Source organism: Danio rerio, chromosome 19, assembly GCF_052040795.2.
Source record: "Danio rerio strain M-AB ecotype USA chromosome 19, GRCz13ab, whole genome shotgun sequence".
In the NCBI taxonomy this organism is placed as follows: domain Eukaryota; kingdom Metazoa; phylum Chordata; class Actinopteri; order Cypriniformes; family Danionidae; genus Danio; species Danio rerio.
This window is the reverse complement of record NC_141039.2, coordinates 22,261,161-22,281,909: the sequence shown is the minus strand read 5'-3', so window position 1 is coordinate 22,281,909 and position 20,749 is coordinate 22,261,161. Positions and strand designations below refer to the sequence as shown.

The 20,749-nt window shown below is 33.3% G+C and overlaps 2 protein-coding genes across 10 annotated transcripts in view; one reads left to right on the top strand and one right to left on the bottom strand.

Annotated features, from left to right (window-relative positions):
* rftn1a (raftlin, lipid raft linker 1a) overlaps window positions 1-20,749 on the top strand; it is a 213,844-nt gene that overhangs the window by 179,226 nt on the left and 13,869 nt on the right. The window lies entirely within an intron of this gene.
* tra2a (transformer 2 alpha homolog) lies at window positions 7,316-20,223 on the bottom strand. 6 transcript variants are annotated; one of them, XM_087294084.2, is made up of 10 exons: window positions 20,092-20,223; window positions 19,174-19,497; window positions 18,708-18,841; window positions 14,852-15,011; window positions 13,802-13,855; window positions 12,986-13,174; window positions 10,905-11,020; window positions 10,697-10,822; window positions 7,962-8,032; window positions 7,316-7,775 (listed from the first exon to the last, which is right to left on the bottom strand). In XM_087294084.2, the coding sequence occupies exons 3-10, from the start codon at window positions 18,788-18,790 to the stop codon at window positions 7,765-7,767; spliced, it is 810 nt and encodes a 269-aa protein (XP_087150210.2). In that variant the 5' UTR covers window positions 18,791-18,841; window positions 19,174-19,497; window positions 20,092-20,223; the 3' UTR covers window positions 7,316-7,764.

Sequence of the window (20,749 nt, the reverse complement as noted above, 5' to 3'; positions counted from 1 at the left end):
TTTAGCGATATAATTGTTTGACAGCTTAGTCGATGCTTATGTTCTAGACTGTATGAACCCCTGTGCATTTTTTTAAGAAAATGGCGGTTCTGATTCACATCTTCCCAACTGTTTTTTTTTCTAACGTGCTTCCTGTGTTCATGTCAAATAACTCATACGGTTAATATTTACCAAGTCAAATAGATATAACATGCTTCCTTATGTTCGTATAATTTATTCCTAAATAAAGATGTATTTTGACATTAGTTAAAATTGTAGGTTTTCTAACGTTCATCTAGTTATTCCTTCACTTTGTCTTGTTTCGTTATTTGAAAAAAAAAATCATCGACTTTGAAGCGTAAATTGTAATCTGATGTGGCTAAACATTTTATTATTATTGTTATTATGGATGCCTTGTAAATGATTAAAGTTGCACTGTACGTGTATTCTTTAATATCTTATTTTGAATTCATGGAATATTGTGACAAAGATTATCCATTAATAAGCAAATAAAATAAAAAGAGAAAAGAAATAAATCAAATTCTACCATAGATAACTTATTTGTATACCATGGCTTAATTAAATTGTTTTGCTGCCTTCAGATGTTTAACTTCAAATGTTTATTTTCATTTTACTGAGCTGAGAAAAAAAGACTAAAAAGGCATAAACTTTAATGCTTTTAATTCATTTTAGGGACAAAACAAGTTACATAACCCGTGTGTGGAGGTGGGCCTGACCTTTGACTGTGGGCCCTCAAAAATCAAGATTCTACGAAGTTGGTCAGGAGCTCATTTTAAGCAAACAAAAAAGATGATTGAGAACCATAAGAGATTTTATAAAAATGGTTTATATATGTTTGATTAGAGGGTTTCTTTGACTGCAGTGTTTAAAATATAACAGACCTGTAAAGCAAGTATTTTGCTCATCTTACCGGAACAAGGCTAGATAAACATTTGTTGTCACACACTTAAATAAAAGTGTACAATTCTTGCAGAGTTCCTAAAGGCTAAAAATTCCATGATTTTTGTAAAGCACAGGAATAAGAATAAAGTACATTTAAAGGAAATTTAAATTATATTTTTAATGTTCAATTTAAATGTTAAAGTTTACATTCATTAAAAAAAAAAGATATTGTACATTTTCTGTTTCAATGGGTACAGTTGCTATTGAAGACTTTTTTATGTCGAACTTTGTTCATTTACACACCGATTGGATATATGTTTTTTTTTTGAAGAAAGCCCAAATTCAAGGGCATTGTGCTAAGTGAAGAATTTTTTATGTGTCCAATTGTCTTTTTAATTTATTACATTTAATTACTGGCATTTAATGTAGGAAGGAAAATGTGTCATGTAACAAAAATATAGCAAAATATTGTTTACAAGTTGTGAGGCTTTAACATTATGTGCAAACTGAGTAGTGTGAGAGCACTTTTTAATCATTTATTTATATTACACTCAATAAAGTGTGTTCCTTTAGCAACAAACTAAGTATAGGATTTCTGTTGCCTATTTAAAATATAGAAATATTTAGTCTCGAGTCACTCATTTCTTAAAAGATAAGATAATTGCAGTAAATGCACAATATGAAGATGTTCTTCTTTCTTTTCAAAGCTACAGTGACATGTTTAAACCAAAGCAAATGTAAGATTTATTAACATAGAAAACATACAGTTGAAGTCAGAATTATTGGCCCCCTGTACCCATGCCTAGTCCCAACACAAATTGGGTGATTTAACTTAACAGATTGAAGTGAACTAAACTGAAAACAATGAAGTTGTCCCAAATACATCTCAAGAATTTTGGTGTTTCAGCTCATTTTATAGAAGTACAGTTGAAATCAGAATTATAAAATCCCCTGAATTATTAGCCCCCCTGTTTTTCCCCAATTTTTGATTATCAAAGAAGATTTTTTCAACACATTTCAAAACGTGATAGTTTTAATAACTCTATTCTAATAATTAATTTATTTCATCTTTTCCATGATGACAGTAAATAATATTTTACTAGAAATTTTTGCAAGACACTTCTAAATACAACTTAAAGTGACATTTAAAGGCATAACTAAGTTAATTAGAATAACTAGGCAGGTCAGGGTAATTAGGCAAGTTATTATATAATTATGGTTTGTTCGGTAGACTATTGAAAAAAATATAACTTAAAGGGGCTTATAAGTTTAACCTAAAATGGCTTTTGAAAAATTAAAAACTGCTTTTATTCTAGATGAAATAAAACAAATAAGCTTTCTTTAGAAGAAAAAATATTATCAGACATACTGTGAAAATTGTCATGCTCTGTTAAACATCATTTGAGAAATATTAAAAAAAAGAAGAAAAAAAATAAAAGGCGCGCTATTAATTGTGACTTCATCTGTATACTAATTAAGTTTCCTGTAATTCATGGTTCACTGGTATTTTCTGTTTATTTATGCTTTTAAATTGGGGTCCTGATCTGCCCTTGAAATTTTTGATATTGAAAATGTAACTACAGTTTAAAAAAGATGACTTCTATTGAAATATTATTAGTTTGAAACAATATAAATACATCACATCACCTACAGTAGGCAAGGGCCGGTATAAGATTCTGACAGTATGATAACCTTGGATAAAAATGTCACGGTTTCACGGTATTATGATCACTGCTCTAAAATATACTCTTTTCAAATGTCTGGGTAAAAAACAAAAACCTTTTTCTCTTTGAAAACAATACATTTTATTTTGAGAAATGTTTATAATATTTTAGAACAGTAAACATGTCAGGCTAAATAATTTAAATAAACCATTGACTTCTGCCATATTCTTTAGTTTCAAAAACACAGATTTCTTTACCATTTAAAATGGCATCTTTGTATATCTTTCCTGCTGGAGATACTGTTGTCCTAAAAACAAAAAAAGGTTAAAAAAAATCTTACATAAACTGTAGCAAAATTTTGTCAGTTTTAAAAACTTGCGGTATACCTTGAAAATGGTTATTGTCCCATGCATCACCAGCAAAGACACTATATTATTTCAAACTATTAAACATGTAAAAAACAAAACTTTCCAAAATCAATGGGTGTTGGAGCCTTTTCAAATGCGGGACAAAATGCTAAATGAATCACACAATGCGGGAAATTGTTAATTAACAGATTTGTTTTACAGTAAACTCACCACATCATGCTTTAAAAATTGGTCGCATGCGATCACATTATCTACAAAGAAAAATATGTGATGATGTGACCAAGAATCTTTAACATCCTCTTTGTACAAAAAAAAAAAAAAAAAAAAAAGAATGATTCATTGACTTACAGACGGTTGCAGTTAGCGACATGTAACCTATAAGCCTGCCAAAGCCCGTTTTATGGTCTCTCTAGACTGGCTGTAGTATTTATATGTATATTTAATCAAATTTAAAATCAATTTTTAGGAGTGTTGGCCTCATGTCATTTCCTGGCCGCATCAGGGAGTAGAATCTGAACAATGGATTGTTCTCAGAACTTCCTCTTTCTCTTCCACTCCACTGAGCTGAAATGCCTATAGGTGAAAACAATATGGCCGATGGTCTAAAATGGCAAAAGACTCCATGCTTGTCTAATGAAGAACCTTGTGTGCTCGTTCTTGTTGTGCGGATGCTTTCAAACACAACAAAAGCTTTTTTGTAGGATCCTGCAAAAGTTTTTAATGCACAGTTTAATAGCTGAATCGCCACTTTATGATTCTCAGTATCAGCCGTTCACTCACTCAAGCATATGTATAAATGGATCAAATATCCAAACAGTACAGGTGTAATGCAGCTTTCATTTTCTATTTGGTACACTCTAATAAATGCAGCGCTCCAAACAATTCATTCATGTTGTCCTAACAAATCAATTAAGTTAATTTATTAAAGACTCAGACTCAACTTTATTATATCGATTAGTGAAATTAAAATTGCAGCAAGCTGCCGTATCACAGGTGAAGCTCCATCTACACACTAACAAAATATTACCACACAACATACAATAAATCCTTTTGTAGATGCAAACTTAAGTGGATTGAATGTAAAACATTTAAGTTGTCCCCAAACTCAGTCTTAAGGATTTTGTAATTTCAGCTTAAATTATAATTAGAATTGTTACTCTTTTTCTAAAAGCAAAGAATAATGACTCTCATGCAGAAATGTAACACAATTTTCAAAACACAGGTTCTAAAATTTGATTTATTTTTACAATAGTTCATTCATATACAAAAATATCTTGTCAGGCATTTAGATCAATACTAATTTAATGACATTAAATAACATACACCCAGTAATTAATTTTTAATTTAATTTAAAAACCATTTTAAGGTCAAAATGATTAGCCCCTTAAGCTTTATTTTGTTTCAATAGTCTACAGAACAAACCATCGCTATACAATAACTTGCCTCATTACCCTAACCTGCCTAGTTAACCTAATTAAGCTAGTTAAGCCTTTAAATGTCACTTTGAGCTGTATAGAAGTGTCTTGAAAAATATCTAGTAAAATGTTATTTACTGTCATCATGACAAAGATAAAATTAATCAGTTATTAGAAATGAGTTATTAAAACTGTTGTGCTACGAAATGTGTTGAGTAAACCTTCTCTCCGTTAACAGAAATTGAGGAAAAAAATGAACAGGGGCTAATAATTCTGGGGATTTAATAATTCTGACTTTAACTGTACTTCTATAAAATGAGCTGAAACACCACAATTCTTGAGATTTATTTGAGACAACTTCATAGTTTTCTGTTCAGTCCACTTCAATCTGTGAAGTTGAATTACCCAATTTGTGTTGGGACTAGGCATGGGCCAGTATAAGATTCTGACGGTATTATAGCCTTTGATAAAAAACACCACGGTTGTACAGTATTGTGATCACTGCGCTAATATTCTTCTTTAAATGTGTGGGTAAAAAAACAAACTTTCTCCCCCTCTTTGAGCACAATATATTTTATTTTAAGATTTAAAATATTTCGGAACAGTAAACATGTCAGGCTAAGTAATCAATGTTATAATGAAATCAATATAATTCAATTATAAAAAAAAACAATTCAATAGTTTGTCTAAATGAATCATTGACTTCTGCTGTCTTCATTAGTTTCAAAAGCACAGATTCTTTGGATATCTTTTCTGCTGGAACTACCGTTGTCCTAAAAACTAAAATGTAGAAAAAAATCATACATATACCCCACACTGTAAAAAATCCTGGTTGCTTTCAATTTTTAAGCTGAATTAAAATGAATCTTATGAATCCCTTGAGTTTATATTAAGTCAAAACTGAAGTTAAACAGCTTGTATACCTTATAAAATTTAGTTAGAACATGATTATTGTAGTTTAATGGGTTACAATGACCTAAATGCCATATGCAGTTAGGATTAATTGATCATTATACAGCGTAGGAACAGTATAACAGAAAATCTTGGCTTATCTTTCCATGCCTAGTTGAGACAACATGAATGAATTTTGTGGAGCCCTGATTTTTTTTACAGTGTATAAATATTTATTGCAATGCAGTCCGAAAATACTAATTACTTGTAATTGAAAAATCTTTAATCAATTTTCTTTTATTCGCCATTGCTCCTATTCCTACATGGTACAAAAATAAAAATAATACAAGTTAGTATGATTAGAAAATAAGTCATTTTTATCATTTCATGAATTAGGGTTTTGCTGCATGATTTTCAAACCTGATTTCTTTTCACCTGTTTGTCATCGTTCATCTTATTTGTTTTATTTTTATTAAAAACAAGACATTTCTATTCAATATTCCATATGTACAAAATGATTTTGTAAATATAAATTAGACAACCTAACATTGTGTGATTATGTTTGAAATAAAAGAATATGACTCAAGTAGTAATCGATACTACATAAAACAACTATATGAATGGATTAAAAAAATGTGCCAAGGGTGCTTTATAGGAATGCAAGGGGATAAACAACACCTATTGATATATATACCATTTGGAATGGATCAAAAATATTTCATTGCAATCACATGCAATCCAATGATCATAATTCCATGTTAAAACAGCGGTCATACCGTTATCTATCAACATTTAAAAAATGTTTATCTCCCCAAAAGCTATGAAAATTGACAAGTGGGACCATTGTTATTGTTTACATCACTCAAAATGGTCTATATTCATTAGTAATGATGTATCCTCAGTTTTACACAAAATGTAAGAAACGTGTACTTATTTTATGAGGATTTTATGATAAAATTGTCAGCTTTGTATTGTAAGCATGTTTTTTTTTTTCTATGACTTGTATTTAATCTTTGCAGAATGTGCTAATAAAAAGCGTACTATAAATCAACTTTGTCTTTGCCTTTTTATGACCTTATATTTGTGCTTATTAGTTAAAAAGCTTAATTTATTTTCTCTGTATTTACAATTTATAGTTACATGGATTTAAAAAAAATGTAAGTTTCATAATGTAAATACTGATGACATTTCCTACAATAAATATAATTGTCATTTACAGGATTAACATTAAAAAAAAAAACTAAGATCCAATTTTTTCAGACATTTGCAGGTAAGTTTAAATGTTTTAGCTTCAGCAAGTTTAAGAAATAATTATTTGCTGGGATAATCATTACTTTTAAAAATCCCAACAAATGAAAAAAAATTTTTTATTTTGACCTCCTGTCCTCATAAAAAAATATATACAAATAATTTTATATATATATAATAACAAAAATGATTTGATTTAAATTTTGGATGAAATGTTTTAAGACCTTTGCAGAATAAAAACAAATTTTACTAAAAAATTATTTTACTCTTAATAATCCCAAATAAATACACAAACATTTCAAAAGGTCTTTTAATTATTTCAATAGTTGCCTTACGATTACTTCGCAATTCAATTTAACAATTTTAAAGCAGGGTTTCCATAGTCTTAAAATGTTTTAAATCCTAAAATCAAAATGTTAACTTGTTTTTACACAATACTTAAAATATTTTGCTAAGATTTTATAATTAATTTATTAGTGTATTATTAAATGTGTAAATAATATTTTTTTTGATAGGGCAAAATAAAAATATTTTCCATCCGGGCCATATGAAAAATTCCTTAGACTTTAGGGCTTATGAGTCTAAAGTTTCCTTCCTTTCCTTCATTATGATTTTAAAAATGTCTTAAATTTAACTGTGAAATCTGCAGAAACCTTTAAAAGTTACTCAACATTAATTTCCTAATTAATTGCAAAACTAACATCCTTGTGATTGTTCTGGTTTCTTCATTTCCCTTCTCATCTATACAATTTTAAAATTCAGAGCTCGAATTCTGTACATCATTCACAGCTTTAAAAGAACATTCACAAGACTAAACAGCACATCAAAGAACATGGAAACAAGTCCATTTTATTTTGGAGCTCTTTATTTCTTGAGAAAGAAACTAAGCAAAACATTAATCCTGAAAATAAAGTTGTTTTTTTGTCTGGTCACAGATAAACAGAGGCAATCTCAGCCAGATTTCGCAAAGTACATGATTCTGTCACACAGACATACAGCAACTCACACACGTATTTTCGTAGTACAGCATACATACGCACTAAAAGATGCATATAAAACATAAGCACACTACCAAAAGGAGAAGAACAAAAAAAACAACAATCACAAATAAAACCCCAAGCTGACAGTATTTATGATCTCCACAAACCTTAAACGTACATGCTAGAGAGTCTACAAATCAAGACATTTATTTAACAAATCAGTAATTAGTACAACAGGCTATATGTACTTCATGTCTTAATAAATGTATCGATTGAGGCGAACAGGCAAGAGAAGGAGGGAGTCATCAGGATCTTCTTAGTACCGTCCTGCAAAACAAACAAACAAATACAAAAAAAAAGATTCATTAGGTTGAGTCCACAATTAAAGTGCTGACCAGTGAATACTGTGATTTCATGAGCAATACAAGCTAGAAACTAAAGCTTATCAAGCCAGGCCTGCATTTGGGTATATGTGGAAAATTCAGATTGCTCAAGGCTTTTAAATCCACTCACGTGGGCTGTATGAGCGAGATCTGGAGCGAGACCTGTAGCGGCTGTAATAGGGGGACGGAGAGCGCCTCCTGCTGGAAAACAAAACAACAGAATAAGAATCCACAAACACAGTCGCATTTAAAAGACAAAAACAATCGTCCCAGCGTATTTCCAGTTACATACGTATAGCTTCCAAGAATCCAAAAAGAGCCACAAATTGATGAATAATGTGGATTGAATTGCCTCTTGTTAGTTATTAAATAGTTTGATAAAAAGGAAATGTGGCCAACAACATGACCATGTTGAAATAGACAATAATGCTTTTTCAGACAGTGTTTAACATCTGTAGTTTCACAGATCTAAAAGACAATAATCTAAAAAACAATAAATGGAGATTTTCCCCCAATACAAGTCTTTCTGAACTGTCTGAAATGCTTTACCCATAAACAAAAAACTTGGGTAGGATTTTAACAGATTTGCATAACTCCAGTCTCCAACCTAGTTTTCATTGCTGCCCCATGAACGTCTGCTTTGCCCCGCAACCAAACACTGTAGTTTTCACTAAGGCCTCAGAATTTGGTTTTATTGCTGACATGCGGAGAAGAATCTGTGTGGTTTGGTGGGACATAGAGAAATTGAGTCATTCATATATTTTTCATTAAGAGATAGCTCACCTAAAATAAATAAATATTCAGTCATTATTTGCTCTCTCTTTTCTTATTCAAAACCTGTTCAAGTTTGCGTCTGTTGAACGTAAAATAAGATATTTAGAAGAATGTTGGAAATCGATAGCCACTGACTTGCATAGTATTTCCATTATGTTTGTCATATATATAGCCAGTGGTGGAAGGAGTACTGAAAAATCATACTCGAGTAAAAGTACCATTACTTGCCAAAACATGTAGTTTAAGTAAAAGTAACTGTTGTAAATATTACTCAAAGTATGAGTAAAAAGTAGCCCTTTTAAAAGTACTCATGAGTAGTGAGTATTACGCTGTGAAAAGCTGATGCATTTACATGTAATTTGTGGATGTGTGTATACGTAACATACTGTAGTTCATCTAGTTATAGCCCAGCAGGTACACAACATAAGATGCTATTATTAGGTTAGATTTAGGTTGTGATGTCAAGTGAACAAAATCCAACGTTGAGCCAACATCTTAAACCAACGTCATATTGATGTTGAATACTGACATTTATTCCTCAGGTATGGCAACCAAAATCCAACCTGTGATAGACATTGTAGTAACTTCAACACAACGTCAAGCTGTAACACCATTAGACGTTGAAATTTGGTTGGTTTTAGGTTCGACATTGGCCTGACGTTAAGTTTTGACGTCAAGATGATTTTCATATTCAAACAAAATGCAATGTCCTCATGACGTTAGGGTACAATGTCAATTTGACGTCATGTTGACGTCTTGTGCTTGCTGGCTGTCATCATACAGCAAACATCTGTCATCTTCTCTTCAGTGACATCCATCTAAACGGTCTCTGGGTCAATGCATGTAAAGATTTTGGACCTCTTCTTAGACACTTTTAGTGCTTCCAAACAGTTTTCTGCATTTATAAAGCACCCATGTCTTGAGGTAGTTCATTATGATGCGATTTACCTTCTATGTGCAATCTGAATAGACAGGAATCACAGGACTGAACTTTCTAATCCCCTTAGACAAGAAAAAACAGTGACTGCAGGTTGAAGGAAAGTAGTGGAGTAAAAGATACAGCACTAAAAATGTACTCAAGGGGGAGTAAAGATACACTTTAAAACTACTCACTAAATTACAATTCCTGAGAAAAAATACTTACAGTAATTTGAGTATTTGTAATTAGTTACTTTACACCACTGTATATAGCCTTAGGTGTTCAAAAGACCGAAAATCATAAAGCTTTGAAACCGCATGAGTAAATTGAAACTAAATATTTGTGTGTTAACTATGCCTTTAATAATATTATTATGCTTATAGTGCCACATACAACAGTAGCATACATTTTACACTATTTCAACCTATGTTTCCCTTTTCCATGTGAACACAGATTCTGTAATTGTGTGTTTATTGGTCAAGTAGAATCAATAAAAGCAGTTAAATGCTCTACTGGGTTTGATTTCCTGACCGGGTCTCTTCTATGTGGCTTATTTAGTTTCCAAGTTGATAGCACTCTCTGGCCTCAACAATCTCGATTTTATTTCTGAGAACCATGCAGCCTAGAATAAACGTTAGAAGAAAATTATAGCAATAGTTCACCAAAAAAAAAATTAAATTAAGACATTAAATACTCATCTTTATGTTGTTCCAAACCTGTTAGACCTTTGTTCTTATTTGGAACAAATATTAAGAGTTTTTGGAAGAAATTCGAGCTCTTTGATTCTCCATAGACAGCAAGAGTCACAAAAGAGAAATCATTATTATTTGTGTATTCTCTTTTTATATATATATTTTTTATTTTCATTGCTTCATAACATTAATTTTTAACCCACCTAGGACACATGGTGATGTTTTTGGTACAGTTCTGAACCCGTGCTGTCTGTGGAAAATCAGAGAGCACTTGCATTCCACCCAAAATATATCAATGTGTTCCAAAGATAAAGATCAAGGATTTTGAAGACATGAAGGTGAAAAATGATAGAATTGAAATTGAGTGAACTAACCCTGTGAAGTGTTTTTGGCCTTGGATGAAAGTGAAGCTACACTTTGAACTTAAAATTGGCAAAATATGAGCTTTTTATTCACAGTACAATACACCATTCCAGTTACCTGTATCTGTAGTCATACTCGTCATATCCACGATCATAGCCGCGATCATAGCCACGATCATAATACGAGTCTCGTCTCCGGCCACCGCTGCTGCTGCTGCCGCCGCCTCCACCACCACCTCCATTACTGAAACGGTCACATTTAAACTGTCATTAAAATATCAACCTTATTAGTAGCCTTCTTCTTTTGAGCTTTTTAGAACACTCACTGTGTTGGTCGACCCATGTAAATGCCTGGTGTGGGTGTGTGTGGACGTTTAGTGATGGAATAATCCACCCTGATGCGTCTTCCATCTAGTTCCATGCCATTAGCCCGCTCCATTGCCTAAGGTGAGAGGAAAATGTATTTTTACAAAAGAAAATGTCATAACACGAGTGCCCAGTGACAATCTGAAAACCGTATCAAGATAAGTGGGTTTTGAAAGATAAATGGTTTAAAAATAAAGATTTATTTTTGATATCGGTATGACTATATTCTGTGGAACATAAACCAAGATATTTTGAGAAAGATCATAGTTTTTTAGTTCACACAAAGCATGCCAATTGAGACCGAATAGGTTTTAAACATTAAAAGGGATTGTTCACCAAAAAAGTACAAATTACTTAAATTCATGTGGTTCCAAACCTTTTACTTTTTTTCCTCTGTTGAACACAAAAGAAGGCACTTTGAAGAAAGCTGAAAGCCTGTAACCAGTGATTTTCATAGTAGGACAAACAAATACTATAGAACTCAATGGTTACAAGTTTCCAGCTTTCTTTAAAAGACTTCTTTTTGTTTAACAGAAAAGTTTAAAATAGGTTAAGGGTACGGAAGTGACAGCATTTAAGGTTTTGGGAGAACTATCCCTTAAATCACAATTTCAGGAGGTGGGGATGAGGAGGAATGTCTTATTTTAAGTTCTGCTGAACAATAATTCCTTTTTTGTTTATTTAAAATTAATATTGGCCAGTAGGGGTGTAACGGATCACGGTTGATCCATGATCCGTACAGATCAATATGCCCACAGTCTGTAACACATGTGACCCGCAGACTTTTTTCTAGTAGATTAGTCCTAAATTTGCAACAATCGCCTCTCATGCCATTTAAATCACATGCATGAAAGCATTTAGGCTTTCCTGTGAAATGTAGCGATGACGGACGAAGTTGCGGTAGGTTATTCAGGATGTGGTTGGTTTCATCAAAGGTGTTTTTTTGTCACTACTTTTTTGGCCTGCATAAATGTTCAGTGTAAGCTGCATGATTAATCATTAAAAATAAAAAATTGTGATTAACAACTACGCAACAAATGATAAGTGATGGTGATTTGCATACGTTTATCAATCCTTTGAATCGCTGCATTAAAGTCTGAAAACGCAAAAATCAAGAAAGAGATTAATTCTATAGTTTTATTAATTAGTTATGAAGTTACAAACAGTTAAATAACACGGAAGCAGGGGGATAACCGTTTATAGTTAATAAATTAACACTGATGTCTGTGTAAAGATTAAAAATCACCATCATGTGCATTTCACGACGTTTAAAAATTAAAGTTGTAGGCAGCAATTACAAAATTTAACCAACAGGTGGCCACAACCAGCCATAAAAAAAATGACACTGAATAATTCTTAAAAAAAATGACACATCTAGTAATTAAACCAAGTTTTATGAGAATATAACTGAATCATTTATTAAAAATGAGACTAAAAATACATTTTGGTTGTACAAACATTAGATTTATACATTTAGCGTCATCAGCAACAGTAGTAGTAACTGAATTTTTCACAGTACTGAATATTTTGCAAGTTTTTTTTATTCATTTGACTCTTTATTTTGTTGTTAATAAAATTACAGGTTCTATTTGTTAAAACCAAAAAGTTACTTGCAGTAATGTTTTTGTTACAATTACAGAGCGAATTACATTTGTCTCCTACCCTTTTTGGCTGATCCAACAAATGGTCTAATCCGTTACTGAAAAAAACGTAATGTGATCCAAACTGTGAGATTTGTGATCCATTACACCACTATTGGCCTGTGAACTAATTTGTTCAATTTATCAAAAATAATACAGTCAAAAGAATCAAATATTACATTACCAACTGCAGGTAAGCTTATTAAATATTATTAATCCAGCCAACTATTGAATTTCTTGAAAACACAAAAAACTTGATATTTCTAAATTTTGTATAGGTACCCTCCACTAGCCAGAATGTTCTGGATTATAAGGTACTCCAAAGCTTTTCTAAGTGACTCACTAAAATGCTTTGAGCATGAACTTGTGTTGGTGGGTCATATCTAGTTGAGGGAACTTACCTCTTTGGCATCATCGATGTGTTCAAAGTATACAAAGGCAAATCCGCGAGAGCGTCCTGTTCGCTGATCATAGACAACATTGACACCGGCTAAAGAGCCGTAACGTGAGAAAACCTCTCTCAGGTCTCGCTCTGTCGTGTACAGACTGAGACCAAACACACCAAGACATGTGTTGGGGTCTGGATTGGCCTGTAAGACAGACAAAGACATGAGCACAAAACACAAGTGTCACACTGATTCTGCAACAAAAAAGCTGTGTTTGATGTCAAAGTGTGCTGGTAACAATGCAACAAGACCTTTGACCTTTTCAATTTATCTTGATACCAATATTACCATTGATATAAATATTTATTTCGTACATGGATTACATACGAGATTCACATTTATCAAAAAAGTAGACCAAATATTCAATTATTTAATGCACTGACATTTAATAAATAATGGAAGCTATAGAAAGCGGTTTAATGTTAATATGTAAGAACCAGTCATGGTTTATTTATACTCCCCTAAATCAGAGATGTAACTTTTTTTTAAAGAAATATTTTAATGCTTTCTCTACTGGGGTGGTAAGGGATTTCAGGGATTTTGACGCAAGAACAAACATAATAGCATTCAGTCCACTAATACACAACTTAAAGCATCCCAGTATGAATATGGTCATAGCATGGGCCACCTAAAGAGCTTTCACAGTCACTGCAGGAAGAGATTCTTAAAAGCAAAGAACACTAAAAGGACCTCTTAACCCCTCTATAAGGCAACATGAAGACCTGTTTGGTCTATTGGTTATTGTTAAAAGATAAAGAAAGCTCCACATACCCTGGCATCACCCTGATTGTGCGAATCTTTTTTGGAGTCATGGCTGTATGAGCTCTGTTGATGTAATAAAAAGGAAGGTAAGAGGTTATTAAAGACAGTCAAGGTCATCTGTGAGCAGCTGGGAAGCCATTGACATGCAATTTGTACAATGCACAAACAAACACATTCACAACTTCAAAACACATCACTTTAAAAAGACAGATAACATGTCGTTCAACTGAAGCTAATTGTGTTGCATTTTACGAGTACGCATTATTAATTGCAGAAACGCATTTAAAACAAACAGAAATGAAAAAAAAAACCCTCTTGAATTAGTGATTTCAATAGATCACCCAAAAATGAACATTTTGCCAATATTCACTCACACTCATGTTGATATGAAATATGCAGGTGGTTCTTAATCTTTCTAATTAGCCCATTTAATTACTGACTAAATGATTACTGAATTATCACTTAATGCCACGGCAGTGGCAAATAGTTTTGTTAATAAACCTAATTTAATAACACTTATGCTTAAATTGAGATTCACAAAATGTTGTAACTGTTAATATGTAAAGCAAATAGTGCTGTAAAAAACTAATTATTAAAACTAAGTGTTTTCAAGCCAAATGTTATTGCACTTTGCTTACATTCCAGTATTCTTAAAATAAAATTGTGCAAATACTTTTGAATTGCGCATTTTATTTTGTACATAATGTGGTTAAATAGCAGGGGAAAAAATCATGTACTTAATTGAAATTTATAGTTTTATTTGTTTCCCGGCACTAGTTAATTTGAATAACTCCCATGTCAAACCCTCCTTGGAGGCCACCGATTAGTATGACCTTTGGTTGAGAACCACATTTGTATGTGGTTATGAATTTTATTATTTGGAATAAAATGTAACTTTCATCCAAAAATAAGTTAAAATGGCATTTGGGTTTGCAACAACCAATATTGGTGAATAAGAAAATGGTCTTCTTACTTGTGAGCAAACTTTACTTTCATATGTTAAAGTAGCTTTAACACTTATGACTCCTATGATCTTTGACCCTGTCCCATGATACTCACCCGACTGCCAGCGTGTTTGCGGCGGTTAGAATTGGGCGATGCACTTCGGCTCCTTCTGCGTCGGGATTCAGGGCTGTAGGAGCGAGAACGAGATTTTTTCCGGTGGGAGTGGGACCGAGACCTGCTGTAGCGCCGATTGGAATGCCGACGAGAGCGGGACCTAAGAATAACCAAAATAAATGGCGTCAACCATAAAATACAACATATGGATTTAAGACATTTTGCTAATGTATGATTTATGGTCGCTCAATATATAATTTAAGCATTTGTGATTAGGTATGGATTTTGAGCATTTGACCACAAGAAACTGTAACTTTTGTTGCTTTAAGTAACAGTAACTGTATTTATACAATGAATAATAAACAGCATTCTTTTAAATTTTGATTGTTCAAATTCAAGTCGCTTTGAATTAGCGTTCACACGTTTGCTTTTGAATTTGGCAACCACAAGCACTCTAAGTTGCTATAAATAGTGCTGTGGGATGAACTTTGATTTCACTTTCAAATTCCTATAAGGCAAACCTTTTGCATTTTGGTTTTAAAGGTTCACGAAACCAGAGTACTTTTTTGAGATTTTAACAGATTTGTATGTGTTGAGCGTCAGTTAAGACAATATTAGCACCTGTTAGCTTTAATTGTGGGAAATACTGGATAATTTTGAGCTTTTGTAAGCGAATTTCAGCTTCCGGGTTTAAAAAGATTTTTGGGGCGGGATCATAATCTGCAATGTAGCGCAAAACTGCAAGTGCAAAGATGACGCGACGGTTTCACATTATTATTCATAGCTAAGTTTTCTTATCCTATGAGTAGGCCCACACGGAATCTTCGCACGCAGAATTCCGCAGATTTTTAGCCCATTATTAATTCTGTTTATTTACTTGAGTAAATTTGAAAATCTGAATTTATTTAGTAATTTATTACTTTTTATTTAATATATTAAGGTTTTAGTTATGATACTCCGCTGGATACTCCCAAAGTAATTCCTGTTCTTAATTATTCTTCTGCTTCTTAATTATTAGAAGAGCCTGCTTCTTAATTATTCATGACTGCACATGCTTTCCGAAGACAAGGCAGACCTGCCAGTGCCAAGCTGTGAGACACGTTGATGACTGGGTGAGTCCGCATCCACTGACCCACGGAACACAGTATTTTAGCGGTTCATGAAGGGTCATGTGTGTTTGTTTCCATGTTCCATATGGTTTGTTGCATGTTTTTTCCCACGATGCTGTCAGGGCCGATACAGCAAAGCTGTTTATGTACAGCAAGCATTTTTGTCAGGAGAGCAGTTTGAGAATTGGAGAATGGTGGACGTTTTCTTTTATGAGGAGTTTGTTCACATTTAGACACATATCCATTCTGCTGTGTTTGCCTAAATCCTCTAGATTACCAACAGGACTACTGGTTAAAATAGACAGGGCAAGAGACCTGCTGCACCAAGTCTGTATTCAGGTATTAATTTTACCTGCTTTTATCCTCTTTGAACTAATACTGTTGTCCATCAGCACCATCTCCTGGACTGATCATTTAAAGAAATGCGATCTAATAGGATGGAAAACCGCTGCTGCGAGGCATTTTCCCCTCGTTGTCAGACGGCATCTTCTGCAGTTTAAATGAAGTCTCATCATCGCTAAAGTCAACATTTTCTCTTTATTTCAAATATATATAACCAGCCCAAACAAATTTAATTCACCAAAATGTTTGACACACACACGTAGCCTGTACTGTGCCACGGACACACTGATTTAATAACTGTGACAAAGTGAAAATATAGGCTAGTGTCATTTCGAAATGACAGAAAAACACAAACCGTGGTAAATACAACACACAAAAAATAAAACACAAACGGCTCGCGATTAGAATAAACAGCAAATCAGCAAGCAGAGTATCAATAACAGACTTTTATTGGTCATTTTAGTAAATTGCACGACTTTCATACCTGTTAAGTTTCATGCCAGTACTCTGGTTTGCTTGCTCTCTCTCTCTCTCTCTCTGTGTGTGCGCGTGTGTGTTAAAGAGCCGCCGAGCTAACAGCTGACAGGCCGGGAACGCGCACACACACACACACACTGTATTTCTGTTGGCAGACACGTGAACTAGGAAAACCTTTTTCTCGTATTTCTGACGCGCTTGAACCACATGTGACAGATTATAACGGCTTTAACAGACACATTTTTAAGTTGTGTGTCACAAAAACACTCTGTTATTCATTAAAAACGTTATTGAAACCCATTTTCGGAGCGCAAATTACCAGTTGTACACGCTGTAAACGGAAGTTTTTAGCATTCTACCGGAAGACGCTGGTCGCTATGGCGCCCTCCATGCAGCAGCCATGAAAAAGGTCTATACAAACACGATTATCTTTATAATAATATAAATTTTGGTTGTGTGTATATGAAAATACGAATAACAAATGTAGCAGGGCATTAAATTACTGTTTATTTCTTTGCATTTTAACTTTGTAAACTATTAAATCATGCGTCTCCTCATGGTTTGTGTCTCATTTTATGAGCTAACTGACAACAGTTGTTCGCTCCCCTCCTTCTCCCCTGCTGGCCACGCCCATTCCTGCCCTTTGCTCGTAAAGCTCCACGCCAATTATGATGCATCTTTGGTCAAATTCTGAAGTAAACCTGAACCGAAAGGGGGGGGGATGTCATGGCCCTTTAAAGATGATCAGCCTGTGATGTCAAGTTCGCGGTGTTATAAATTAAATATAGTATTTGTGTGTGAATTTGAATGCACTTAATTTCACAACTAACATTCACTCTTCTTGTTTGTTTTTTAGATAACTACAAAAAACTGTATTAATGAAATTCGATTCAAAAAAGAGGATTTTTAAATAAAAATATAGCCATGGTTGTGTTCAAAAACAGGTCTGACTCACTCCTTCTCTTCCGGCGTATGACATCCTACTATAACCTTATTGAATCAATGAACAAATTGCACAAAACTAATTCTTTAAATTACGGTAATAAGGCTATTCAAAAGTAAAAAAAAAAAAAATAAATAAATCACATTCACAAAAGAGAGTTATGATATGTTTTGAGGCACAGTCTCTCATGCTGCTTTTTTTTAAAGCTTTTTTATTGCATGAATTATTTAAGTAAAACATTTTGTTTAGGTGGTTTAATATTTAACTAGTCATGAAATCAAATTAAAAATCTAGCTATTTTGTTTATTGACACTTTAGAGCGCCTGTTGCCATAACATTTTTTTAAAAAAAGAACAACTGCAGATTTGGGGCATGCCTTTCGTGACTATCCGCTACTCCAGATTATTTAGATCTTTCATTAGGCTCAGTATTCAAGTATCACACATTTATATTAACAAGATATTTAGACTATTTTATGATTTTTTTTTAAAACGTTGTTTGTAGTTTCAATTGTTTTGTTTTTTGTTTTTCTTGATGTTTTAACATGCGGTTTATACAACTGCAATGTGATTTTCTAAATGATCTAAACTAGACAACTAAAATATGCTGTTAAAAAGTGTAGGCCGTTAACAATTTTATTTTAACTGCAGATGCTTTAAACTGCTGGTTTTGTCTGACCAGAGGACAAATGCACATTGTAAAGCTGCAATTGACGTAGTAGCATTGTATAAAGCATGATATAATACAGCATGTTTAATCCTTGTGCTATTTTAAGTGAATCTAATAGTAGATAAACCCATGAGCAGCATTTTGGTATATAGTGTTTCTAAATGCAGCTCACCCCCTAATTTAATAATAGTTTAACTATTAACTACTTCCAAAAAGAGCTTTTTGGGTAATTTTATTATATCAATATAGAGCAGAAACCAGAATACCAAAATGTTTAGTTTATTTCCCAATATAGAGCAGAGAAGTTTGAACTGACCTGGACTTGGAGCGTGATCTTGATCTTGAATCAGAACGCTTGGATGCTCTGGAAGGGCTGGGAGAACCAGACCTGCTCTCCATCTTGGGTTGGGCAGGACTCCCCCGATCCGATTTGGACGCCGAGCGAGATTCCTAACATCACAGCAATACATTACGACATGTACAAGACAAACATTAACATAGCTTTGCTAACTTACACACTCACACCACATTCACAATAGCAGTAATCCAAACATTCACTTTACTACAGCTGCGGAGGAAAGTGTTAGAATTACTTAAATTATATTATGGAATAAAAAAAAAAAAAGTTAACAGCAATACTGATACATTTACAAAGGCTAGCAAGTCATCACGTGTCCTTGTGATGCTTGTTCATTAGCCGAATCACCATAGTAAAGCTACAAACATGCAAATGATAATTAAGAAGAGATTAGAAACACTTGGAACACAAATTTAGCATTTACTTAGCCTACGGACTCATTCATTCTTCTGTTTTCAGTATACGCTATTCCTTTCTTTCAGGCATTTTATTCTTCGGTCTTCATTTGTTCAGTTTTCATTTTTCCTCTCCTTTTCATTTCTTCACCCCAATCTGAAACCTCTTTTCTTTTTTCTGCTTTAGACACATAACGCAAGCGTGCTTCTATCTGACCGATCTTCCGTTCTTTTTTCCCCTTCCCACTTAACCGTCTGCTCTGTAAACATTTTCTCTGTAAAAGCCTTCTTTTATCTTGAATATTCTTCCACATTCTTGGCCTTAACTCTTCAAATCCTTCACGACCAATAACCTTAATGAAAAAAGAACATTCAGAGCAATTAAGATCAAGGGAAACTTGGGGGGAAATGAATTGAACTCTTCAAATTTCACTACTCCTTGTGAAATAAAGATGTTTGTTTGGTTATGGTATGGTATGAGAGAAAGAGGAAAGATGAGAAATGCTGGAAACAGAAACCAAAAGTAATCTGGCTGCTATTGTGTGAATGGGAGATGTAACGTTATTACTTAAGTGCTTGTATCTCTGTTTCAGAGTGTATTGCTGTAGGACAAGCAAGTAAAACAACACAACGTTATATAAATACATGATGGTGAAAAACAAATATCTCGATATATGCTATTCAACATAGCAACGTAATAACATTACACAACAATAACATTGTAAAGGACTTATACGATTTAAAGTGACTAAATGGTAAATCTTTTGCTTACTATCGGCCAACAATAATATATTAGCTAATCTTTCGGTTTAGGTAGGTTGTAAATAAACAAAAGAAATGGACAGCTAAGTTAACGTTAGCTGTTCACAAACCGAGCATTACCGTAAAGAGAAAGAAAGAATATCTAAAAAAAAACTGCAGAAAGGTTTGCGAAAATAAATCCTTACCCTCCTCTGGAATTGTTGCTCTTCAGTATCACTCATTGTTTTAAAAATATTATTGACTGGTAAAAAAAAAAGCGTGGATATGAAGACGCTCTTCGACGAAGACTTCCGCTCCTAATGTAACTGCAGAAAATGGCCGACCATCTGAAACGCGCGGTGTACTGTGGGAGGCGAATCAAACTGCGTCATATCCTCCTCAAAGTTTGTAGGTGGATGAGTCCATGTAGATAGATAGATAGATAGATAGATAGATAGATAGATAGATAGATAGATAGATAGATAGATAGATAGATAGATAGATAGATAGATAGATAGATAGATAGATAGATAGATAGATAGATAGATAGATAGATAGATAGATAGATAGCCATTGACAAACAAATAAATGGACATAGACAGACATGGTTGGATGGATGGATGAATGGACGGACAGACAGATAGGCTACATAGATGGATAGACAGACATGATAGATAGATAGATAGATAGATAGATAGATAGATAGATAGATAGATAGATAGATAGATAGATAGATAGATAGATAGATAGATAGATAGATAGATAGATAGATAGACATAGCCTACAGAAAAATAGATATGATATAGACAGAGGTAGACAGACATGAGATTTAGATAGATAGATATATGGATGGATGGATAGATA